The 26,374-nt window shown below is 42.5% G+C and overlaps 2 protein-coding genes across 2 annotated transcripts; both read right to left on the reverse strand.

The window, feature by feature from the left end:
* Positions 1–564: 564 nt before the first annotated feature.
* On the reverse strand, positions 565–1,655 carry uts2r4 (urotensin-2 receptor 4; the record flags this gene model as incomplete). The annotated part of the gene is made up of 1 exon (XM_084572377.1): positions 565–1,655. Exon 1 carries the CDS (start codon positions 1,618–1,620, stop codon positions 565–567), a length of 1,056 nt encoding a protein of 351 aa, XP_084428503.1. The 5' UTR covers positions 1,621–1,655.
* Positions 1,656–3,027: 1,372 nt separating this feature from the next.
* On the reverse strand, positions 3,028–23,509 carry LOC311507114 (arf-GAP with dual PH domain-containing protein 1). The gene is made up of 11 exons (XM_084571328.1): positions 22,965–23,509; positions 20,215–20,345; positions 18,681–18,772; positions 14,267–14,349; positions 14,069–14,181; positions 11,693–11,839; positions 10,587–10,670; positions 10,366–10,428; positions 7,346–7,417; positions 5,551–5,782; positions 3,028–4,439 (listed from the first exon to the last, which is right to left on the reverse strand). Exons 1-11 carry the CDS (start codon positions 23,050–23,052, stop codon positions 4,411–4,413), a joined length of 1,134 nt encoding a protein of 377 aa, XP_084427454.1. The 5' UTR covers positions 23,053–23,509; the 3' UTR covers positions 3,028–4,410.
* Positions 23,510–26,374: the final 2,865 nt, after the last annotated feature.

Below are 26,374 nucleotides of genomic sequence, written 5' to 3' on the forward strand. Positions count from 1 at the left end.
CAGTTTCAAATGTATTGCTTCGAGAGGCACTGTCTCTCCGTAAGCAGCTCTTCCTAAAACCTCCACCTGCTTTGCTGAATATCTTTCACTCCTTATCCTTTAATGCTTTCCTTCTTCAACAGAGCAGGCACAACCAAATACTTTTACCAAAGTTTGTAGAAAGTGCTCCTACAGATCACAAATATCTCACAAAAAAAAGAAACCTACTGTAAAATATAGTGCTGGTAGTAATAGTTATAGTAGTTTAATGTTGTACCTGCTGCTATCTGCACTTATGGATGCCAAACAGCATTAGATTGCATATAGCATGCAGTTGAATCTATATCTAAATTGAATATGTCTTTTCATTTGTGAGCGAATAGCTTAAATATAATGCAGTTCACTATGGTAGTTCAACACCCACAAAAGACATTATTCCACATCAAGTTCAGCTGAGTCATATTTTTAAAACCTGCAGGGGAGTACAGGCTTCAGTTAAGCCGACTTGAAATGTTTTGCCGTGTAGAGCCTAAGATGTCCTCTCTCAGGCTGTCAAAAAACATTTTACGACTTCATACGCGTGCACTAAAGGTCCTGCAGAGGGGTCGTCACGGCCGACGCGGGATCGGTCCTGCTTGACCCCGCAGACTGACCTTTCTGGGCCAAGTAGTCTTTGTAGTTCCGAGTCAGGAGAGTGTAAAGAAATGGATTGATACAGCTGTTCACGTAGGTCAGACACGTCACGAAGAAGTTGACGTAATTATGAGCGGCCGGAGACAAAGCCTTGAGGGACTCCGGAGAGAAGAGTTTGGCGAGCTGCCATCCCCAAAAAGGTAAGAAGCAAGCCCAGTAAGCGACTACAATGCTAAAGATCATTGATATGACTTTTTGTTTGAGTCCACCCCTCCGGGCAGAGCGACTGCTTCCTCCTAACCTAGCTTGCGCCGCCCAGTAGTGCCTGGCAAGCCCCGCATACAGCCCAACGATGACCAACCCGGGGACTAACACGCTCGTCAAAAACAGGACGGTGAGATAAGCCTTGAAAGCGTCGGGAGTCCAGGTAGGGAAGCAGATTCTCTTAACCAACCCGGTCACAGTCGGTTTGCCCTCCCTGAGTCGGATCATCACCATCATGGGAAGAGTCAGGACAAAAGCCAACCCCCAAATAACCCCCGCCGATATCCGTCGGTTGCGAGACGAGGATCTGTGCGCGCTGAAGGGCCTGGCCACGGCACGGTAACGTTCCAGGCTCATGGCAACCAAAATGAAGACGCTGGTGTGCATGGTGAGGAGGTCGAGACTCAGCAGGATGCGACAGCCGGCTTCGCCGAACAGCCAGTCGTGGGCGAAGTAGGTGCACACAACGAAGGGGATGGTGGACAGGTAGAGCAGGTCAGCTAGGGCCAAATTAATGATGTAAACGTACATAGAACCTGTCCGGCGCAAAGCAGCTGAGCGCGTAATGACCAGCGTGTACGTGTTGCCCGCCACACCCATGGCACACATGATTATCAGCGTGGCACCCAGCAGGGATGTCACCCACAGGCCTCCACTGCCTCCGGCATCGCTACCGCTCCCTTGGGACCCTCCATCCCCATCTCCTTGCAGGGGAGTGATGGTAGCATTAGAGGTGCAGTTCATTGCAGGTTCACAGCTCACAGATCAGAGGTCAGGCTTTCCAGTTTGCACAGCGCTCTTTTAACGGTTGGCTCCCAAAAATGGAAATGGTGTAAAGCCTGTATGAACATTTCACAGCGTGAGGTGATGTAAACAGTACAGACGACAGGGGAATGTAAAGACAATCAAAGGGAAATCTTTGAACACAGTGCATAAGGTAGAAACTTGTTTGAGAGCTAAATCCAAGGGAAAGCATCAAAGGGGCAGTAGAAGAAAGTGCATGCACAACAACTGTATTAATCCACAGTGGAGATGAAGGTTGACCACCGACATGGCTCGTGAATTGGTGACTTCACAGCTGCCTGCTTATTCCCAAATGCAAGCTCCTCTACGCACACACATGATCCCATGCTTTTGCCAAAACCATCTCAGCGGTAAAGCCTCCAGCGAAGATTTAGGCTAGCAAAACATCTCAGATACGAGAGATGGTCCGACAAGGGTCACTTGGGAGCAGCAGGGAGGTCCTCCGCCTTTCAACCGGACAAACTGTGCTCCACGTCCCTTTGAAAGCGAAACTCCTCTAGTGCCGAAACACGTTCACTTCAGTTGCTGACGCCTCCAGAGAGTTTCATTTACACTGTCCATTTCAGCCCGGCGGTGATCGGATATCCGCTCTTCTATCTTCTACTGGATCTGGAGCAGCTTTCAAGCAAGTTTCTTGTCTTACGATGACGAAGTCAAACAGGTGAAGATCAAATCAGGAACCGTAACGCATCCGGTCAATGCTCATCTGGCTCTTCTAAGGCTCCCAAAGCATTAAGATACAGATCCTTAGTCGCATTCAAGTCATCTATGATGCTTCCCTGCAGCTCTTTTACGCGCCCGTGGATTCATTTGGTGGCAGATGGACCATCAGTTTCTGCTCAAATCTTGAGCCCCAATTTATCTCCCAGTTTTGATAGAATGCTTCTCCGTTGTTGTTCTTTGGAGCACTCCTCCCTCCTCTCTTCTGTCCTCCCTCTTTCACACCAAGGTGACAAACTAGCATGGACCTATAGATTTATGTGGCATTCCTCCCGGGCCCCAACCTGCCGTCTATGAGCACCAAGGTGTAGTTTTAGACACCCAGAAATCGCTGGCAAGGGGGCAACTGTCTGCGAATATACTAACACATCTACAGTCATCAGACACGTTATACTTTACATTCAGTCCAAAAGCGTGGGGGCAATTGCAAAAATGATTGTTTGAGAGATTATTTATAATCTCTTATTTCTCCAGATGTCTTTTAGAGTATATGTTGCATCTATCCAGCTTTTGCTTTTAATAACTCACCTTCAGTGTGATATTTAAGGCTGATTTGTATTCAAAATTGTTTATTCATGCAACTAAATCCACATACAAATCTGGACAGAAAAAAAAAACTTGACAACATTCAGGAGAAATATTTTTATTAACCCTAATTATTTTCTATGTCAGTCAGCCACGGTCAAACATAGAAATGACTTTTTAAAAAAAATAAAAAAAAATAAAAATTAAAAGAGTACCTCTTAAACCGAAAGAAGAAAAACATGAAAAAAAAGTACCACGAACATGTATCAGCTGGCGTTTGATAATGAGTAATGACAGAATACAGAAAAACAATAACTTACTACTGGACCTGATGCTTGTTTTAACAAAGGCACATGTACTTGACGCCACGTGGAGGTGCTGTTACACCGTTCAGCAGCAGTGTAGTGTTTCCAGCTTTTTAACCCAATGTATTTACAAATCTGCTTTTGACCACGCTCATTTGCATATTTGACAGACAGATTTGTGTTTTCTAATACGCACAAACTTATTAACGTCCAGTACGATTTGTGATGTTAACTGCACTATGTATGACTGTACACATCAGTTTGCTTAGAGGATAAGAGGAAAAAAACAATATGTATTTAACACTAGAGCTCATGAGTGAGAGAGAGAGGGGAGTTCTTAGAAAAACAACAATCCTAATATGTCTTTTAATAATAGTTATAATAAAAAATAAAAATAAAAAAAAAGCTCTGTATCTGTTTGAGCTATTTGTGTTTGTCACAGGAGACATTTTGACATGTCCTCACAAGTTTCCCCGCATTTTCACCCTATGCCAGCCGCACAAACAATACCAGGACAACTGAAACCAAAGCGGCCAAATGGAATTCAGCTGTCATTAACCTAATTACCGATGCCTTTCCCACGGTGTCATGTCAAAATGTCTTCTCTGAACATGTGTACATAACTGGCTGCACCTCATTAGAATTGATCACACGGAATACTTGCACGATATGCAAGAAGACCAAGGCACTTCACCTTCTGAATGGCTTTTTTGTTTGAATTTGCATTTAGTGTACAATAAATTGCATTTTTTATACTATTACTAATCCATGGACTCATTTAAATGCAGCGAATAGTGCTTCTACACACAGCACACAGGAAGTGTCTATTTAACCTGAGCAGTACCCGACGTGACTGACATCCCCTATGAGTGATCGTTTGAATGAGCAGTCCAGAAACAGCACGACGCCAAAGGCCGTCGTGAAGATAAATGTGAAACACCACTGTTACATTACAGCATTGCTCTTGTCATTTTATGCACCGGTCGATATTGCCTTGGTCCTCTCGTTTGCATCCTTAACCTTGCGACCATTCTTTTGGGATTTATCAGCCGGCTCCAGTGTTGACCATAGCAGCGATGGAGATCAGAGCTGTGGTCGGTGGCAGGGGTGACTGTGGGTCCAGAGTCAGACTGGTAATGGGCTGAGAAGTGAAGAAATGGTCCCACGGGCCTCTGATCCATCAATGCCTGTGCTTGAACAAGGCCTCCACTTGGAAACAATAAAAACACATGAAGGTCCAAAGTTAGAAAAGAAACAACACTAGAAAAAAATGAAATGTTTAAATGAACCTGAATTCAAATATTATCACGTTGGGTGTTTTGATTAATCAAATACTTAGGTTTATGCAAAACTGATGATATTTGCATCGTGTACTTTTTGTGCTAATTTGCATACCTGCTATCACGTTGAAAAAGAACACAGGAAGTTAGCTAACCCTAACACAGACTACTGAGGATCAAGGATCAAGACCAAACTATGGATCTCTACTTTTAACCATATAAGGATTTGGATTTACTCTGCAGAGATTTACTAAAGTGTATCATTTTACCACTTTCACAATCTTAAGTAGTATTTCTCTTATATTAATTAAGTGCACTACATTCATACTTTATTGAGTCTTTCACAACAAGTACCAAGCCTTTGGTTTCCGAACCTCTTTATTCTTTTGTTGAATCACATGGAAACGGTCCAAACTTAAGGGCAATTTCCACAAATCATAACTGTCTCCATTCTGTTTGAACTTATAATTGAAATTTATCATCTAGCCCTGACACTTTCTCCGTTTACCTGATAATTTATAAGAAAGCCATACCCAGTTTCCTGGAAATTGATGAAGCCAGAAAATGAAGCCTTACCTTACTATGTAGTACTAGGAGATACTGTTATAAAGAGTAACCAATGAGTGAATGAGGCAGAGAACTTTAGTCTTGTTACCTACAACTTACAGCTACTGGCGATGTAAAGGCAATATACTGCAGTTTAGTAAAGCAATAAAAGTTAATTGGGGTCCTTTAGGTAGTTAACCCACCTCTACTTTACTGGAACTACTCAGTGTCCAGTAAGAGATGATTTGGTACATAATGCATATACAGTATGCAGCTGTTGGGAGATGCACAAGATTTCCTTACTAAAATAATGCTAACAATCACAGTTAACAGTCTTTTTAAATGTGCAATCAGTAGCTTGCATTAATTCCACAGTGTATCCCTGGGGCAGAGGAACTATATAATACAAAGAAGAAGAAGTAATCTGCAGGTCAAAAGTTATGCGCTGATTCCTGCTAAATATTTAATTACTGCTAAAACTCCTGAAATCTTACTTGTGTACTCCTGAGGGGACATCGGAGCACTCATGACATTATTGAAGTGCTTCAGCCAGTCCTGCTGGTCACTCTCGGTCTCGCAGGTAAACAGGAAGCTGCGGTCGGGTGTTTCTATGGTGATGCCATATTGCCAGGAGCCGTTGCAGTGGGTGCCTGCAGGCAAGCCGGCGGAGGCGCTGTAACCATGGTCCTTGTTCCCCAGGAAGGCTTCGCCTTTGGCAAAGGCGTCCTTCAAGCATAAGCAGAACAGAATAATGGCGCAGCGTGCATACGTGTACTGCCGTATCACAAAACAAATGCATTTGTTCAGTAGATACAGTAATGCAGAAGTAACTTTATTCTTTTCTGCAGTGATATTTCTTTATGTTAGGGATTGTGGAAGTTGTAAAGTTACACAACTTCAGCAGTAAAGAGAAGGAGTCCACGATTCTGGACACAAGGTGAGCATCAACTTGCATAGCTGTCATCTTACTTCTCAGCAGGGCAGGCTAAATGCTAATACAAGAACATGATACTGACAACACCCCCTGAGCTGTTGGAGTCGGTGCAGGAATAGTGGAGCAGGTATGCAGTGACGTTTTCAACTCCAAAATATGGTTGGCAGACGGACTAGAGGAGATCTAATGAAGGCTGGACCAGTAGCTGCAGGGAATCAAATGCCTACATGATATGTCCTATAGGCCTGTACTCATTGGCAGCTTTAGGAAGGGCCTTCTTCAGCATAGACACCTTCTCCAGACGTACTCCAAAGACAACTAGAACTTTAATTTTTTTCAACAAAGCATCAGGTGTGCCATGTTCCTTTGTTTCAACATGTTAAACAACCAATGAGAGCAGCTGTTTTAACATAATAGCTTCTGTATCCATGAGAGGATCGGGTGTTTTCACAGCGTACGTTCTGGGTATTTATCGGAGGAAGGGGATTGTTTATAGGTCAGGCTGCTTTGGTTCCATTTTTGGAAATTCTGTTCCGCTGTAACCCAAAGAAGACGCTTCAGATCTCACCGAGTCGCAAGCAGAAGTGTGAACATGTTACATACACAGTGGACCATTGTGCATACAACATCAGACATTGCATAATTTAATTATCCAAGTGATCAAATTAAACCGTTTTGAGGAGCTTCCTCCACATATTCCCTGCACACACTCGACTTCACTAGATTTCCTCTTTCTTTCATCTTCCAGCTTTCATTGTCCAATACACCCCGGGTTAGGTCCGACATTTCAGTCGCTTAGCATCTCCAGTTATTGCGTTTCTCCATTGAACTATTACATCAGCGACAATAATTAGATAATCCGCCTCGGCTATCTTGATATGCGCTTCAGCCAGGGCTTGAGCAATCGGAGCCGCCCCCTCTCGAAGCCTTTGTCGGAACTCTCTGTGATGACAATAAATACCGCTCTAATCATTCAGTATCTTCCCAAACAACTTCTCGACCAATGCTATCGGATACACCGGGAGGTGACTGTAGAAGTGTCAGCGTAGTTTATTGCAGGTTAGCGTTTCACTCTGAGGCAATCCCTACGGAGAAGTCATGCCAAGAAATACCATATGTGTAATTAAGTTACGTCGAGAATGAAAGTACCGTATATTCCACCTCTCCCCACTGAGCCATGACTTCATATTCCCAACATTGTCTACTTAATCTAATTTCCTTGATAAAAAAATGACTCTCCCTGACACTTCATAGTTCTCAATTATATCTTTTTTTTCCGCACATGGTCATTTGTTGCAAAAATATAGACTGCTTTCAGATGTGAGAAGATGTTTGAGTGTGCAACGATGTCCTACCAGTGGATCTTTGAAGTACATGAGCCGTCTCTGGTCCAGAGTGAACCAGCGTTTCTTGAAACCTTCCGTTTGCTATTAAGACACAAAAGAAGAAGACATGGAGTAAGACACAGAGAAAGAAGGCCATTGTACAGTGACAATGAGGCATTGTGTTTGTGACAGCAGTGGTGTCTGTCTGGCTTTAAATTAAAAAGTGAGTCATACTCTGATGTTGAGAACCCACACCATATCAGTTTCCTCATACTTTATCCGAGACTGTCAATGTTAAGGCAAGTGCTGCTGGTCCATTGTTCCCGGATCTCAACATGATGTCCACCACATTGAGAAAGACTGATGTCTGAGAAAAAGGCAAATGTTTTGAAAGGTTTTGCAAGTCAGACTAGACTAAGGGCCTTTTCAGACTTTGCATTAAGAGCCGATCTGGGCGATACAGTCACGTAACAGACAGCGATGAACACACCCAGGACGCACTTGAGACATTTGAGAGATCCGATCTCTGACCACATTTGGCAGTGGTCCGGGTGGCATTTGTCTGCATTCCTTTGGTGGTGTGAACACAATGCATCCTGAGTCACATTAAAGAGTTTTTCTTCATTCAGCTGTTCAAATATTTGACTGCACCCCAGATGATGTTGGGGTTTATATGCATATAGAGCGCAAAACCGAGATCGGATCTGGAGGCGCATGTTTAGTCCCAGGTCTGAACACACATACTTAAAGCTGGTCATTTGCGATCAGATTGCCTGGACTGGATGTTAATGCCACGTCTGGACAGGCCCTAAACGTCAAGATGAGTCTTTTGATCCGACTGTGTTTGGGGCCTAATTTTTTATGAGATGTACTTTCCTTTTTATAGATCAGTAGTGCAGCCCTTTCTTGCATCCGTCATTCAACCGTGAATGTGCACGAAAACTGATCTCTGTCACAATTTCCGGTGAGGTGGGACCCAACGAAACGAATTTAACAGCAACAAAAGAGTAACAAAAGGTGCTGCAGGGATGGCAGGAAAATCCAAACACTGATAAAGACCAAAACCAAAATGAGACATTCAGAATGCAAGGACCTAACAAGGGCAACCCTTTACCCTTATAACCCCTATATCAGGACAGGGGAAAGATTGCAGAGGACGCAGCAGAGAACAAAGGGAATGCAAGAGCTATATATACATGTGGGGAGAGGGGTGACGAGACACAGGTGAAACAAATGAGGGCGGAGCACGCAAGGAGAAACCAATCCAACAATCAAAGGGGGAAAAACACAGGAAGCGACACAAGACAAAAAACACCAAGGAAACACAAAGAAGCGATAGGAAAGCATTCTGCTTGATAGGTTTGTTACATTTGCATGGTTTCTGTCAGCGCTAAATCGTTCCAAATGGGATTTCTTTTGGTTTCTCTTCTGAATGTGGACTGCACTTTCAGAGCACTGATATTTAATTCAAAAACTTGCTACAGTTGAATCTGTACATCGGTGCAGCAGTTCCAACATCGACTCTGAAAGCAGCGGAAAGCGGAGCACAGCACCTTCGGAGAGTTTACTGAAGTGCGCGAGCAGCTTGCGATCCTTTCAGATCCGAGGTTCAAACAATGAGGGCGATCAGGTCCCACACTGCTGCCAAATTGCCGCCATAAAAGTGTTGCGCTGAACAGCTGACTGTTCCCTTATCATTTTGCGGGGTTGACTCCTTCCACAAATACGTCTCACGCGAGGGTTAAGGAAATGAACTATGACATCCATTTAGCAAATCAACCCAACGCAGGGAGGTAGTGTGTTCTTTCATCTCCCAAGCCTGACAGACGGAGATTAGACTGAGACTCCGTGTCTATGTGAATACAGAACCGGTTGTGTCGCCGAGTATCGGGTTGTTTGACGTTGCACACGTAGGTGCTTCTGTCTGAATTCTATGTGTGGAAGCACCTGCATGCGTATACATATGCCAATATCAAAGCGTCTGTGCAGCTGTGCGTGACTACATGCATATGTACAAACGCCTCTTTGTGTGTTAGCTTAATCCCAACATATGTCCTTTGTTTTGTGCACGCATTTGACAGTTCAGGATTAAGTCGATCCACGGGTGAAAGCCCTACATTCCCCCGTCAGACAGACTGAGGGACGGACGGTTAGGCATGCAGGTACAGGTGGTGCTCTCAGCTGTCAGTCAGCCTGCCTGGCGGAGGCGGGAAGCAGCCGCGCTGAGTTTTAGATCTGTTGTACCTGTACTTTTCCAGTTTAGCTTTATGCACAATACTATACAGTATCATAGCAATAGCAGATGAACTGTCACAGCAAGGCGTTGTCCATTATGAAAGAGTGAAATACATCTCTGTGACTGGGACCTCATGTTATTTAATACGTTTATTTCGTGACTCACATGAGCAGGAGTAAGAAACCACTGCTGTTCATGCTTAATTGTGTAAATTTGATTTTTAGAATTTTAGTTGTGTCAGTTTCTAATAGAATAATTATATTAAAAGAAGCTGGGGTTGAGGAATAGATTAAAAGAAAATGTTATCATCTTTGGAAGTCTAGCCCGGTCTATCTTGCTGAGAAATACTTTATAAATTTATGTTTATTAAGTTTGAATACTGTGATTTTATACAAAAACACAAAAAAGGCCTGACCCCACAAGCGTTACTGTCCTATGCTTTTTCACCAACATTATATAGATCTTAACACAAACACTGAGACTGACATCAACTGTCTACCAATATAATCAACCTGTATGTGTTATACGTGGAGTAAAAAATAGTGATTAACTAATAAGCTAGGAGAAGGCAGGCATTAGACTAGCACACATACACTCTCATGTGTACAATCCCTGAAGCAAAATACAAAAGTCTGAATTATTCGTACCTTGGAAACATCCATGCCATCTATAGAAGAATCACGTCTACACATACGAGACATACAGAAGGAAATAACCGCCGAAGAAGAGGGAACTACAGCAAAGATATATATATATATATATATATATATATATATGGGGTACGTAATATATTTTCAAGTGGAGGTGTACTTGCCCTGGGACCCGTCTTTTCCATGTATCCTTCCTTGAGAAAGTTCCGGGTAAGTTTGGGTATCAGCTGAAAGGAATGAGCAAAAGAAAAACTAATTTTAAGAACAATGTCATGAGGATAAAATTCTGTAAAATGTGGCTGCCATCGAGAGTTATGTGTTGTGTATTAAAGAAAAACTAATTAATATAGATATAGATTTTAGCCAGATGGATGTGCACGCTCACCTCAGCATCGGTTGCCCCAGGAAAGGCCACCTTTAGATAGTGAAGCTGAATGGCGCGGATGGAATTAAACCAGTCTACGATCACCTAATGAAGACAGAGAGGAAACGGTCTTCAAAAATATAAAATGTCTGTTTTACATCATGTTATATGTTGTAGGTTACATAGGATTCTTCACTGAGGCACCACGAATATCTTCAATAACGTCTACGGCATCTCAGCTGCTGAGATAGTTCAGGGGGGATCTAAGTAATGGACTAATTATCTCTGTACAGTCTGGAAAGCATCTATGTAACATTTCAGAAACAAGCATAGAGTTGGACTTTGCGTAGTCAAGCTGCAGCTCGCTAAACCAGAATTTTGGACAAAACACTTTGGGCTGCCTATGCTCAGATGAGGTGTACGACTATGTTCCTGTTCTTATTGTGTCCATCACCACATGAAGCCCCGCCAAAAGGATGCTGGAGCATAATCAGTTCCCAGCGGAGTGACTCCAGAGCAAAGCTCGTCTGGCTTCAAGTCTATTGTGTTTTAACATGTTCAAACCATAAAATGCGAAAAGATTCCTAGAAAGTATACCCTAACCTTTAGTGCATTCATTTTTTTCCCCACCAAACAATAGCTACTATTTATGGGTTCGTATGACTGTAGTGTACAGTAAAATAATCACTTTTCAAATCAGAAGGTATTTCATGAATGAGATGCAGTTTTGCAGCCCCAGGTCTCGGATGACATCTCAGATCCCTGCAAATAAATCCTCAACCCTGATCACAACGCAGAATTGCTCCATCAATTTCAATGTGTTTATGAATAATGCAGAAATGGTGGGCGGGATGTCCGGATGTCATCTGCTAATGGATTCCATCAGGCAGCAAAAATTGGTACAGATGGTTTTCAAAAGGTTTGGAGACTCGCCCACAACGCTGCAAGCTCGGCAGTCTCAACACATCTGTCTCTCAATGTGACAGATGACCAGGATCTGATATGAATGTCACCTTATTTGTTCAAATTAGCTAACGGTTAAGTGACGGGCATTTTTTTTAATAAATATGCTTACATATACACATCTTTTTTTAGATCTTGCTGTATACTCTGACAACCACACAGACCTTGCCGTTGTCGTGGTAGACGAAGATGTTGCGAGTGCTGTAGTCTTTGAGGTAGGTGATCTGCAGGCCGTTGGGATTTCCTATCTTCTCCGGCTGGAAGGTTGCATTGATGCTGTCCACTTTGATCACTGCTTTGGGCTCCTTCGCCTGCGAGGAAGACCAAGAAAATAAGAAAGTATTAGCGTGAAATGCAGAGGACAGCGAGATAAGCTAAAGATTGGCCCCCTCTTCAGAAGGTTTGGAGCAAATCCAAAGCCGGATACAGTAAAGAGATTTGTGGAAGAGATTTAATATCTATGAAACAAGTGTGTACATGTCAGTAGATAAACCAAGGGATTAAAACACACAAAAACCATTGTTAATCTTGTTCTTTTACCTTATTAATAATGTTAATTATTAAACTATATGTGTTTGTTGCGTCAATTGTTTGGGGTTCCAACTGGCAACATCATCATGAGAAGCAAAGGTTCATTGAAGACCACATTGCTGACTTGGCTTTGACTAAAAGGTGGCAGGACAGACAACGCATCCCAGTTCGCTTTGCAGTAGAAGAAGGTGGCCTGGTCCAATGAATCACCTTTTCGTTTGGAACATATGGCACCAAGATGCAAGTACACCCGTTACCATGAGAAACAAAGAAAAAATAAATCTGTGCTAATATCCTATGTATTTTGGGGTCAGTCTGCCCCAAAAGGAACACACCTGTATACCCCCTAGAACACCCTTTTTGTGCAAACAAGTGTACGACTCCAATCGCAGAAATCCAAACAGACAAATTTCCTTTTGCAGACTCTCGTCAAACAGACCAGACGATTAAAAAACTGAATGAAAACTATTTACACAAATCATGACGAATGAATCTTTTGCTGCCATTCTATCCAGAAGAACCATCAAAATAATATCTAAAGCTATTATCCACACATTGGTCATCATCTCAGATAACCATAATAAGGCAAACACTTATCCCACCAAACCTACGTGCGAGCTGTGTTTCAACCTGCTCTGCTTAGAATGTGAATGGGCAACACGATCCATATCTGTGTTTTCCTTCTGACCTTGACTTGAACGGAAAACAAACAGCTACGTCTACGTACGAGAGATTAGACAATTGATTACTTCTTGCTCAGGGTGAATGTTGACTCTTTGAGATTATAAAGCAGCAAGAGAGAGAGAGTGACAAATTGGCTGAGGAGGGAGTCAGCTGGACCCGAGTAACTCCACCTGAATATATGAAAGCAGACGTATTTCACAGCAAGACGTATCTCGGAAAACACAAAAAAACAAAAAAAAACATTCACCGTGTAGAGGCATTAGTACGCCTGCATGCCGAAACATACCAGAACAAAACACACCCAAAACACAATTAAAAGCCATCTTTTTAAAAAAACAGCATGTCAGCCTTTTTTTTAACGTATTATTCCCGCTTCCCCTGAGCTGGTTTACTGTGACATATAAAGTGCTCCCAGTGTTTCCAGACCTAATTGGTTTGAGTGGTGCACAGCTTAGCGAATCAGCCACATTGACAGAGAGGACAGACTGCTGGTTAAGCTTGTCTGAGCAAGCTCAAACACAATGGCGAGAGCAAGCATTTATTTTCTTGTCTCCTGGTAGGTATACGTGGTTACAAAGCTAAATGTGTGTACGTGTAAAAAAAAAAAAAAAAAAAAAAAAAAACTGTGCATAACATAATGTGAGGATGTTGTCTGCAGTATGTCTTTAAAGTCTATAACTACAAGGTATTTGCATTGTGGTTTGCACATGTGCTTAAAGGGAACTTTTGGTAATGTTTTGCTAATCTGCACACTAGAGTTGTGACGTTCGAGAAAGAATCGAACAAACCGAGTCGCAGTGGTGATACTTTCATTTTCTTTGTTGTGATTCACACATGAATGCATCATGTGTACCATGTATCACTACTCTTCATTTGAGGGGGCGTCTGGTGACTCAAAAGTGTAAGATTTGTCGTAAGGTGTAATAGGTTTGTTGTACGGTGGTGACTATAGCTAACTTTAGAGTAGTTTACCCAGTTTAGAAGTCGGTCAATGCTAAAGATTTTAACAAATTTCTAGATAAATAAATAATCTATCTATCTAGAATAATACATTTCAGAATATCCCACCATTACAATATATACTGGTAGAGTTTTAAGTTTGAATGATTTGGATCCAAATCTTACCCTATCATTCCTCTCACTGATTATTTCCCAGGTAAAACTAGGATAGCATCTGATAAGTAAATAAATAAATAAACAAACAAATAAATAAATAAATGTCAAAATGAGCCAGTCTTTTGAACGACTCTCTAAAAGGAATGGATCCACAAGATTCGGCTCCCTTCAAAGAGCTGAAAATCCCATCTCTAAAAGTCCATGCTTACGTCAAATTTGGTGAAATACTTAAGTGTCCCCTCCCTCTCCGAAAGGACGAATCGCCTGCTCAGGTACTGTCCGTTGTCCCGCCCCCTCTTCATCAGCATGCCGTCTCTGGTTCCTGCAGGAGGCCGGAGAAGGTAATTCGTTAGAGAGTTTCAATGCAGGTAGTATACGCAGGTGTGTGTACGCATATGCGCGCTCACCTTCCTCGTATGTTAAGTTGTTCCCAGGATCGCAGAACTCCTTCCTCTCATACTTTGCCCTTATCCACTGCTCCCTCAACACCCTGAACACACGCAAACAAATGGAAATGTCAATACAACTAGGTTGAAAACAGGTACAAACTAAAAGCAGCTGGATGGTTTTTGCATTTATAGTGAAGGCTGGAACATCCAGTATTGTAAATTAAATCAATAAAGACTTAACTTGGGTAATATTTTACTTCAGAGGGAAATGTTGTAGTTTTTAGTCCACTTCATGGACTTTAAAATCCCATCATGATGTGAAATACAATGAACTGTTACAAATTAACTGAAGACACCTGACTGTATAACAATGAGTAAAATCAACACAAATGAGCAGTTGGTCAGCCTCAGTTTTAAATGGTCTCTGCATGTTAATGAAACAGTAATAACAATCCAATCGTATAATAAGTAACAACAGAACACTAAAAGAAGCCATTTATCTGTCAATCATTAATCAATCATTTAATTGTTATAGTTCGCTGTTCCAGTAAAGTTTCAGAATAACACTGAATGAGATTCAAAAAACTCTATTCGTCCCCAGGGGTCAATTTAAACCACATGTGAGCAGCATGACGTGGAAAACAAGACTCTTTTAAAATGACAAAAAAAAATAGATCAACACATGATATATACGAGAAACTATGCCATGACTACTTTGATTTGACATTTTATTTGAGATGTTGGAATTTATTGGTAAATTGGTATTGATAGCTTTATAAAGATAAAACTTTATAATGCTAGCGTAATAGCCATAAACCTTTTCATTTGATCTGCACTGAAGTTGTTGGACTTAAATTTGTGTTTGCCATTTTGGATTTGTTTATCATCCAGTTAGCCTCTGGCAGTGCAAGCAGTACTCTTTACTTAGCCCTAACCTGAATCGCACCATGTTAAAAATCCCCTGTTTCATAATGTTATCTGTCAAAAACACTACCCAAAAAGGCGTTTAAAAAAAAATGAAAAAAAAAAGGTGTCAAAACAGAGTCAAAAACACAGACACAACACATGCATTGCCAAGTAACGGAAATAAGGAGAATATGCGCAGAAAACGTTTAAATTAGGTTCTGGTAACCATATCATTATAAAGTACAGTTTGTCTTCTCTCTCTCACACAATCATAACAATATAATGATCGCAGAAGGGACAACTTCTGTGCTTCTTGTCTGGGATTTTTATACGAATGCAACGCACACTATAATGTCTGTCAAGCAAACGGTGTACTCTGTGTGTGTGTGTGTGTGTGTGATCTTGTACAGCTATCTTTCTGAGGACTACTTCGGTTTCTATCAAAGTGAGGACATTTTGAGGGTTAAGGTTACAATTAGTTACAATTAGTTATGGTAAGGATTAGAGTAAGGGTTAGGGTTAGGCACTTAGTTGAGATGGTGAGGGTTAGAGTAAGGGGCTTGGGAATGCATTATGTCAATGAATGTCCTCACAAAGTTAGCCATACAAACGTTTGTGTGTCACATGAGCAGATTTGCTCTTTTCCAACATTCATATAATTCCAAACATTCTTGTCTGGGAGCTTCTGGCTCAGCCACAGTTACAAAAACACAGTAATCATTTGTCATCAGGTAAACCCCTACATATAGACAGGAAAAAAAAGAAGGCGTCTCTGCAAGAGAGAGACAGTCAGCAAAAAGCTTCTAAAATGATTTCACAAATACTGAAATAAATGACATCTTGATTTTACACACACAAACTGCTTTCTGCAGATTAGATAAAGTTGTTGAACATTTAGAAAGATCAGAGGTTAAGTATGAGTAACTGAGTGGTTAATCTCCGTTAGCTGTCACCCGTGGCTGTAAACTTCAGCTTCAAACTGCAAGCCGATAAGGCTAATATTGAGGTTGACTCTGACCTGAGCTGTTATATTTGGCGAGACCCCACTAACAACCCACTATGAAAAGGCTATTACTCAGGACTGAGACATTTAAAAGTACTACTCCTGCAACCACAGGGGAAAACTCTTTTTGGACAAACGCAAATTATGCTGTCATTGCCTTTAAACCTAAGACCGTCTTCAGAGCATCAACAGAAGAGCAGCTTGCTAGAAGTGATTTTTGATACAAGCCAGTGAAATAAAGAAACAAACTGACGCCTGACACTGTGGTTTACCTTCTAATTAAAGTTGTTCAGCACTCCAATGACAATAGCGGCGATAAATAAGGGATTACCTTATCTTATCTCATGGGTCAGTTCATTAAAATATAACAACATAACAACTCGATGACCGTGTAGCTGCCCACGCTTGGCCTTTTGTAACTTTGTTGTGAAAGTGTGAACACAGCATTAGTGTTGGGGAGGAACCATGCTGTGTAAAGATGGACGGTGGAACAGCTCCTCTAAAGTGAAGCCAATGCAAGTAGAGCTCCCCCTAGTGGCTGGCTGCAGTATAGGTCATAAGCTCCGCCTCCTCCATTTAAGTGGATGGGACTTGGGCCGAATTAAAACACAAAACTACACATCAAATACATTTTTTTCAAGGATGGTTTCAGTCATTTTAGGTAGTTAATATAATACTGGTGCATAATTAACAGTCCATTTTTTGGAGAAGTTTGGTTTTACTTACTGCAGAAACAGGTTTTGACATCATGATGAATACAAGCGGCCATGCCAACCGCTCCGTGAGGCAGTCACACAGGACTGTGAGAGTTGGAAAAAATAAATAAATAGTACTGCGTACTGCGCAGACTCCAGCTTCAAAGTCTCAAGATAGTGCTGCTCATATCCCCGGGAAAATAGCGTCAGTTTGTCTATGGAGGAACGTAACATACTGACAGAAACAATGTGGTCCTTGCTGTTAAGTTACATTTCAAAATAAAACACTGTACATGGTAATAGAACACTTTCATTGGGGAAATGGATTGCTTTGTTTAAAGTCTGCATTGTGCCCTTTAAAATGTAAAAACATCCCGAATTTACCATAAGGCCCTGATTTAAAACAAAGCTTCGAAGTCTTTCTACATCAGCGTTAGATATGCAAGCAGAGTAGCCTACATGCCCGGTTGAGACACGTCTCAAGAGGAAGTCACACCATTTTCTGAGAAACACCTTAAGGTAAGTTTCATTTTTCGTGTGGTTAAAAATAAAAGTGTGTCAGTCAAAGTGCCAACAGCAAGATACCTGCAGTAGTTGCAAGACCACGGCGAGTGGCCTTTTAGCATTGTCAGCATAGTCTGGGGTTGCCTTGCTAAAGCAGATTCTGCTCCACTGAGTGGTGAGCATTGTGTGTCTTCCACAAATAGACAATGTTGAAGTGGTCAAAAGTACAAAAGTAGATTATTCACTTTGTGTAGTCTTACACAATATGTTGTTAATTATGTATAAGGCATATATATTCTGTGCACTATAGTGAAATTCATTTTAAAATAACCCTCCCCCCGTTATAAGCTTTGTATGCACCGTGCATCACTCTAAATGTATGCATTTGTGGGATTTTAAAATTGCCATGCTAAAAAAATACCTTGACAAGACCAACAGGGCCGCTAAAAGGCTTGAATTTTATAAATGAGCACAACAGTTTTGCTTTCTGGGCTCAGTTCTTGAACCAGAAGGGCAGCAGAGTCAGATCCCAGCCTTGGGTTCCAATCACGATTCATGCATTGACTTGAAGAAGCAAACTTTTTCCCAAATCTGCCAGGTAGAACAGCAAGAAATATCCCAAAAGAAACACATAAAATAGTGCACGAGTTCCTGCAAAGTGCAAAGTGGCACTCTCTGTAGAGTGCTGCCACAGGGCTGAAAAGGTGCACAACTCACGGGTAAATACCACCGACTCAGAGTGCGACGGGACAAAGGTTTGAGTGTTGCAACCTTGGAGGTATTATTTCAAACACTTCCTGAATGCAAAACATTAGCTGTGAACGCAATTGAGAATATAGTGTTACGCTGTCAGCTCACCTTTGAAACCTCTTCTTTGCAGGAACTTTTAAAATCTTATTTTTATCAAGCACCACTTGCTCTTGGTACAAAACAAATGTGTTTCAGGCCTTTGAGTGCTGCTTCTATCCAACTCACCTTTGACACATACAGCTGTAATTTAGTCTGAGAGCTGTGCTGGTAAACACTTCAAAAAGTTTTTAACAAAAAAAAAAAAAAAAAAGAGACTGTTTGGTGATATGTTACTGGAATTAAGTCTGAAGATAAATAAAGTTTAATTTGAATATTTGTGCGCTCACACGTGCCTTAAAAATACCTCATTTCACTCATGCACAACAGGAAAACACACACACACGGATACGCACGGGTGCCCTTGTTAAAAATAGCAAAATATATTATTCAAATAAGAACTTATAGTTTACAAGAAATAATGGTGTGTGTGTGTGTGTGTGTGTGTGTGTGTGTGTGTGTTGCTATGGTTACTTACTGGCAGTCCTTGTGGGTTGGTTTGTAGTAGTAGACGGGGACAGCGGCCTCGTATTTACTCTTCATCAGCTCGTTGCCGTTCTCAGCCATGAACTAATGAAACACACACGCACGCATACGTGTGGAAAATTAACAGGTTAATCGAACATTTATGACACCGCAGTGCAGAAATGGGCAGTTCTTGAGTAACTGGACAAACTTCCACAACGGGAGAATTCAATTCCTCAAACAAATCTTCACTGATGTTACGGGAAACCGACGATGAGCTAAGATGATAAATGCAACAAATATTTCAAGATTACGTTGTGCAAACAACCCACACCACTGGTTATCTGATTTATATGAATCTTGTAAAACAGGGTGGGGGAAATGTCCTAACATTTCAAATAATTGATTTTCCATTAAGGTTTTAAAGTAATATTTTTTTTTTTTGCCCTAAGGGTGCTTCTTATTTAAAAATCTCCCTGCACTGACAAAAATGTGTTTTGGTCCATATAAACATGTGAATGACCTCCGGTCAGAGTTGGACACTAAAAGGCTGTTTTCGCATTTTTCTCCTGAAACTGGAATGTTTTCTCAGTTCAAGGCGTGGACATGAGAGCGGTTTATGACATTACAACTGGAAGCTTACGCCAATGTGGTGTGGGAACGTAAAGCTTGCGTTCTGGAAGACGTTTATTCCTATTTATACACAGCAGTTTTGAGAAGATATACACTTTCTGTCGAGAATAAATAAAAAATTGTCACAATTAAGTATTTTATTCCAACTTTATGGGCAACCGCGTATATGCCGAACGTTCGTAGATCCTGGATTTTTGTAGATGTAGAGTCTCTAACCAGGTAAATGAACGTGTTTGGAGCGGTTCTTTTTCCATAACCACCACTTTAATGAGATCAGATTTGTCATTAAGTTAGCTGCAGTACACGCTGGCAACATCCTGAAAAAAATGTGGAAATCATCCAGATATGAGAGTTGATACCACTCTCATTTCTGTCTAGAGCCAGCAGCCAGTAAGCCTAATTAAGCTACAATGGGCAATGGGTTCAGTGTCTGTTTCTGTCTTGAGGTAAAAGTAACTGCTTTACCACTAAAGCTTAAAGAAACCATACTCAATCGCCCCTTAAAAGTATTTAATTTTATTAAATAATTGATTAAGTTTTTAGTTTAGATTTTTCTTGGATGGCTCCATGACCTTCCTGTAGCCTCTGCTGGTTCATCAACGCCATGTCCCTGTCCAACATAGTCATGCCGACAGTTGTTATGGATCTTTTTTTTTTTATTATTTATTTTAATTAAACAAATGCATGGAAATACGTTAAAGAACCACCAAGCAATAGTTTTTGACGACTATACTCATTGTGTGGAGTTCAAAAGTTTCCAGTGGTGAAAATTTTACTTAAAATGCAATATGTAAGAACAAGAAAGATCTCAAAATGTGATCTTCTGCCAGTTTGGTTTGGTTGAGGCTATATTTGGGATTACTTCTAGATGGAACACAGTGGGGGGATGGGTGCATCTGACACTGGCGTCTCACCTGCATCTCGTGGTCATCCCATCGGGACAGGGTCAGGGACTTCACCTTGCTGATGTCTGGGATGTTGCGGTGGATCCCGGAGCAGGCCAGGCAGATGAACACTCCCAGGGAGCAGGAGCCCCAGCTGGGATCTGAAGACAGGGATAGAAGACAGTGGAGAGACATAAATGTAGACATAAAGAGAAGGAGATGGAGTGGAAGATGGGAAGGGCTAAGAGGGATGAGAAATCCATGTGTCATATGGCTGGAAATTAAGGCTGCACAAAGTTCTATATAAAGGTAAAGGAAAGACCCTGGGCATGGGGAGACATACACATTTATACCTGACGAACATCCCCTGGGTTTAACCCTCCTTTGTCTAACAAATGATTAAAGACAAGGGTCTTGGAGAGAGAATGGGAGGCGGGGTATCTCAAATTATTGAATTTGCAATTACAAGGGAAACCCAGAGTCGTTGCCAGGGAGGACGATGGCATTTTTGCCATTAAGCACGGTTTATACCTCTGCGGGACATAGATGTCGTAGCCTACGTACGTGGCCTACGCTGGTGCGAGCTACTTATACTTGTGCCTCGTCAGTCTGGCTCGCTCTGTAAAAACACCACCCAGACACTAGTCGGCGCTGTGTCTTTTTTGCCAGTCGGGTTAAATTCTGTTTCTACTTCCTGCAACAACGGCGACTGAACCCTTCGCCAGAATTTCACCAAAGACGAGTCATACAAATGTTTGTATCTCCGAACCTCCTCACTTAACCTTTCCTTCATGTGTTCCACCTTTATTCATCCAAAACAAGCAATTCCAACATTGTGGAGATGGAGAAGCAGCCGGAAATACCAAAGCGGAAACACGCTACTACCAAGCAGACCAATCACAGCTCTTGTAGTCTGCGTAGTTATATTTCTGGGGAGGTGCACGTCAGGCTATGGCGCTAGGGTCTGCGTAGGGTCTGGGCTGACACAGAAGTATAAACTGCGCATTCGTCGACATAAGCCACACGTTGATAAGCTCAATTCAAATCACTTCCACAAAACCTTTGTTTCCTTTCCGAGCACAAAAATGCAAGGAATACTTTCTTTGCTTTGACCACACCCGTCTTATCTTCCTGGCAACCTTTCTGCAGCTCGCGACTGAACAGAGCTTGTTCCTGTGTGAGAGAAAGGGAGTATCGGTTCAAATCGCAGATGTCTGAATAGAGAGGTGCGCTCATTAATTTCCCCAGCCGTAAAAAGGCAGATTAGAGCACGATGCGCCCGGCTGGTTAACGCTCGGGCCTAATGTTGTTTCTTTAATATTGTTTCAGTATTTCACGAGGGCAGCCAGAGAGCTGCACATAAACGAACCGGTGCCTCACCTGTGCCAACTAACACAAAGTGACTTTCCGCAGCCTCTAACAATGAGGAACCGAACGCAACGTGCGCCAGAGTGTGACCGTGTGTGTGTGATCTCGGAACTTGGCTATGAAAGTCCACCTTGAGCGAGGAACTAACAGCTTCTTCAACAGACTTTCCTTGAATAAACAAAGATGCGGAGACGAGGAGATAAGGCCTCACAGCGATATTATCTTTGGTATGTCCCCGGGGCACGGATTGAGAGACTGGTTTTTATTATGCTATGCTGAAAATGCATGCATTATAAAGCCTTCCGTGCATGAGGGCTTGTACTGGAATGTTGCAGCAACACACGGATATGGTCAAAAATGTTATAGATAGATAGATAGATAGATAGATAGAGCAGCTAACTCCAGACGCAGCTGATAAAAAGCTAAACTACAAACTGAAAATGTAACAGTCATAGCAGTAGACTCAGTGCTATATATATATATATATATATATATATATATATATATATAGAGAGAGAGAGAGAGAGAGAGAGAGAGAGAGAGAGAGCACTGAGTATATATATATATATATATATATATGTCTTGCTAATGTTATATCAGCCACAACATTAAAACCGCTGACAATAGCCGTGAATAACATTGACCATCTTGTGACAATTCAGTGTTCTGCTGGGAAACTTTTGGACCTGGCATTACTTAGACATGTAGCACCCACCTAGACCAGCCCAGGCACCCCCACCCCATAGCAATGACACTCCTTGACGGCAGCAGCCATCCCCAGCAGGATCGGCCTGACACAGGCGCACACACAAAAAACGCTTTAGGAACAACTCAAAAAAACATGAATAACAACCTAGCCTGACCTGTTGACCTGGCATCCAAATTGACTAGATCCCAAACTGATCAAGTATATGTGGGATGATCCACAGAGGCCCCTCCTCAAGCCACAGGATGCAAAGGCCCCCCCATTAACAACACTGTTGCCAGACACCACAGGACACCCTCAGAAGGCCCGTGCGTGCAAGCCCCACATTCATTCCTGTCAAGACTTGCAGGCAGAGGTAGGCCTCCACCTTTCAGCAGAACTCAAGGGCTTCATCTGCACCTTCAAGAGCCCAAGGAAAGCCCCTCCTCCTCCTCCTCCTGAGATTTCTGTGACTCACCTTGTCACAGATTATAAATCAGAAAAGCAACTTAAAATGCCTTAAACATTTGGTTAGAAGTCTTTAGGCTACTTTAAGTTGAACTGTCAGGATGATAAAAGAGAAATGATATGGAGATGCGTTTAAAGACCACGTCTGCACAGGTTTACCTGAATGCACTGCCACCCCCCTCTACAGCTCGCGTCTAAAAAAGGCATTTCCTTATCGATTCCCCACTATCCCATTTTACTGCACTTCTTTTTAACCTACCCGGTGCGCCGCAGTCAGCGCAGGAGTCATTTCCAGGCTTGTGGAGGATCTCTCGTAGTGCGCGAACGGCTCTTTCACTGACCGACATTTCAGCGCGCGGATCGGTTATTCTTCCGCTCCTTTGGAAAGAGAGAGAGAGAGAGAGAGAGAGAGAGAGAGAGACGCAAAAAGGCAAAGGTGTGTCTACTTGGGCTTCAATCACTCCCCCCTTCCTTCCTCTACCACCACCGCCACTTGGGCTGCGGGGCAAGTCCGCACAGGTAGCCCGTGCGCTCTCGGCAGGGGCGAGGTGTGCTTCCGACTGAAGAAGAATAAGATAACAGTCTAATCACTGCTCCTTTTAGAAAGTCCGTTCCGTCCTTTTCGTTCGCCGTGATTTAAAGTCCCGTGCTTGCACCTCTCCGGTGGCCTGCGACGCGCGTCCTCTTCAGGGTCTCCAGACAGGTCGCAGTCTCAGCCGCCCCGCCTGGCATAACGGAGCGGAGAGAAAGAAACTAGGAAGTGAAATGCAGAGGTTGTCCAAACTTGTTTTTCCGCATGATTCGTGGTTTGAGCGCTTTAGCTCCGGCGCCGGCTCCGCATTATGCAAATATCCCGTCAATACGATTTAAAATAGCACGGTGCATGGCAGGGAGTGGGCAGGTCAGATTATTAAAGTGGCATTTAGAATAACAATAACAGTTTCATTAACATACTGTCATTTTTTATCAGTTTCTATCAGATAATGTCCACCACTGCGGCTAATTGGCACCTGTAAAACGTTTTAAACGCGTTTTAAAGTCTCTGCGCTGAGAAGGGGTGAAGATAACAGGATGTGGTAATGTGGCAGCTTTCAGTTCGTTATTAACAGACCCATATGAGCACACACAAAAAGAGGAAGTCATTGTGCTGTAGTGGAATTAGAATTCACAGGATCAGAGCGGGTCCCCTTCAACAGCGAGAGCACGCCGCTTCTGAGAGAAAACGTGTGGGGGGGGGGGATGTTGGATCGTCCGACTACTCCTCGCACGAGAAGGGACGGAAAATATTGTCCACCCGGTAAAACAAATGTTAACCGCGGTAGTACGTCGCTTAAAGAGGAATCGAGAACCCTTAAAAGAAGAAATAACTCGAGGACAGTTAAAATGACACGCTTCAAATATCACAGCTACTCCACCTTTGTTACTGCTACCGCCTGTTTTAATGGCTAATTATAAATTATACAGCCAAATGTGCACGGATCAGGCGTGACATTATGACCACTGTCAGGAGAAGTGAATAACGTTGACCATCTTGTGACAATCCAGTGTTCTGCTGGGAAACTTTTGGACCTGGCATTCATTCATGTGGATGTTACTTAGACATGTAGCACCCACCTAGACCAGACCAGGCACCCCACACCCCATAGCAATGACACTCCTTGATGGCAGCAGCCATCCCCAGCAGCAGGATGCAGCCTGCTTTAGGAACAACTCAAAAAAACAGCACAAGGTGTTGACCTGGCCTCCAAATTCACTAGATCCCAAACTGATCAACTATCTGTGGGATGATCCCCACAGGCCCTTAACCTCAACCCATAGCACCCAAAGGCCCCCCCCCCCAACAACATTCTGTTACCAGACACCACAGGACACCCTCAGAAGGCCCATGTCCATTCTCTGATGAGTCACAACTGTTTTGGAGGCACAAGGGAGACCTACACAATATTAGGAAGCTTTTGCCACATCTGGCCAGTAGATGGCAACAGTTCACCACTTTTTTTTTTTTTTTTTTTGCCTGCAGTATACTGTATGTATGTGAACCAGGATTTTACTCTGTGTGGTTCAGGTGGGGTTGCGAGTCCTGCACCTTTTTTGCAGCTGAAATATTTAACCTAATATCGCTCTTGCTGTTCTGCCCCATGGATAGTGTGTAAGCCTTGAAATATGCTCAGTCTTTTGGGAAGGAGGCCGATATCACAGTGATACTAATCAGCAGCTAGGTAGCATTAGCATTGCAAAAAAAAAGAAAAAAAGAAAAAGGAAAAAGCTAATGGTAGAAAACAAAACCTCTTAAGTCTCTAAATCCACCTGAACGTTCACTGTCTCAATTTGGTTTACTAGGTGAGACGGATAGCGGTTAGGCCAATTTGACAGTAAGCAAAGGCCTGGATGTTGTTTCGCAGGGTTTTCCCTGTGACAGCAAAAGGCTAATGCCCCGTTACCAAGCTCATTTGTCAACACCAATCCGGCAGGCGGTTGTTAGTCTGTTTTCTCCCACCCCTGTCCTTAAATCTCCTTTTTTCTTTCCGTCACTTTGGGAGGTGGGATGCGGAAAACTGTCAAGCCATGGGGTCGGGGCCATCTAATTGATTAAAGTCCGTGTGTGGGATGAGAGACTCATCTCGTCCCTTCTTCTCTACACTTGATGTGTTGTGTAATAAGTCAAACGGTCTGGATATAAATGTGTGACATGGCACTGCGTGCTTTTGTTTGTTTGGGCCTCTGGCCAACTGGTCACTGTGCTTTCTGTCAAAACGCTGCCATCTGCTATTTTAACTTTTAATGGGTAATAAGGAGCGCAGTGCTTTTTCAGTCGCCTGCTGTCAAGGAAAATTTTCAAGCAATCAATTTGCATGGTTTAGATGCTGCTTTAACCTGTAAGTCTATTGAGGTGTCTCTGTCATATGTTCTTTCAGGGCCTGTGTCTGGGAGCCAGACAGACAGCTGAAAGGAGTGAACAACGTGACCTCCACTAGATAAGAAGTATGAAACACATCCACACTGTGTATCCGTTGCTCATTTGCCACTCTGAATGCTTGATGCTTTGTCTGTGCCGTGAGCTCATCTGTAGATCCTGAATTAAATGCACAGAAACACCAGTGTTGTGTGTTGTGATTTCTTATTTTCCGACAGAGATCCCCACCATGTCGACTCCTTCATCTGTAATAACAACTGGACCTGTTCTGTCGCTCCCTCTGATGATTTCTATGCACGCAGTTGGTGGCATTTTGAAGCTCGCCGGGTATGACAGGGACTAAATGGCTGACTCCTGGCCATTAGTGTGTGTCTTGCTGGGTGCATCTTGTGTGTCATGCCTTGTCCGCGGCCCTACCTTTGAGTCTCTGCTCTCAGTCCATTCTATGACATATAACCATACATTAATCTACATGAGTTGCACAACAAAGTTGCAATCAATCCTGTAGACTGGGCATTGTAGATAGATAGATAAATAGATAGATAGATAGATAGATAGATAGATAGATAGATAGATAGATAGATAGATGACACTGACTATGCACTGACTATCTCACTTGTCTAACTCTCACTCTTAGACAGTGTTGCAGTTCAGTTATCATTTATGCTCTCACCCTTAAATACTGATAAGAAATACACAAGCAACAACCTTTAACAAGACTGAAGTTTACATAATGTCAGTGAACACAACTAACA

The sequence above is a fragment of the Chelon labrosus genome (assembly GCF_963514085.1).
Source record: "Chelon labrosus genome assembly, chromosome: 2".
Lineage (NCBI taxonomy): Eukaryota > Metazoa > Chordata > Actinopteri > Mugiliformes > Mugilidae > Chelon > Chelon labrosus.

Bases quoted from the DNA above. Each gene is read 5' to 3' on its own strand.
- LOC311507114 (XM_084571328.1), bottom strand. From the start codon at position 23,052: ATGTCGGTCAGTGAAAGAGCCGTTCGCGCACTACGAGAGATCCTCCAC. The intron at 20,346-22,964 runs GTAGGTTAAAAA...CCCTGTCTTCAG, and splicing joins CGCTGACTGCGGCGCACCGG to ATCCCAGCTGGGGCTCCTGC. The intron at 7,418-10,365 runs GCAAGTACACCT...GTGTCTTAATAG, and splicing joins TGGAAAAGACGGGTCCCAGG to CAAACGGAAGGTTTCAAGAA.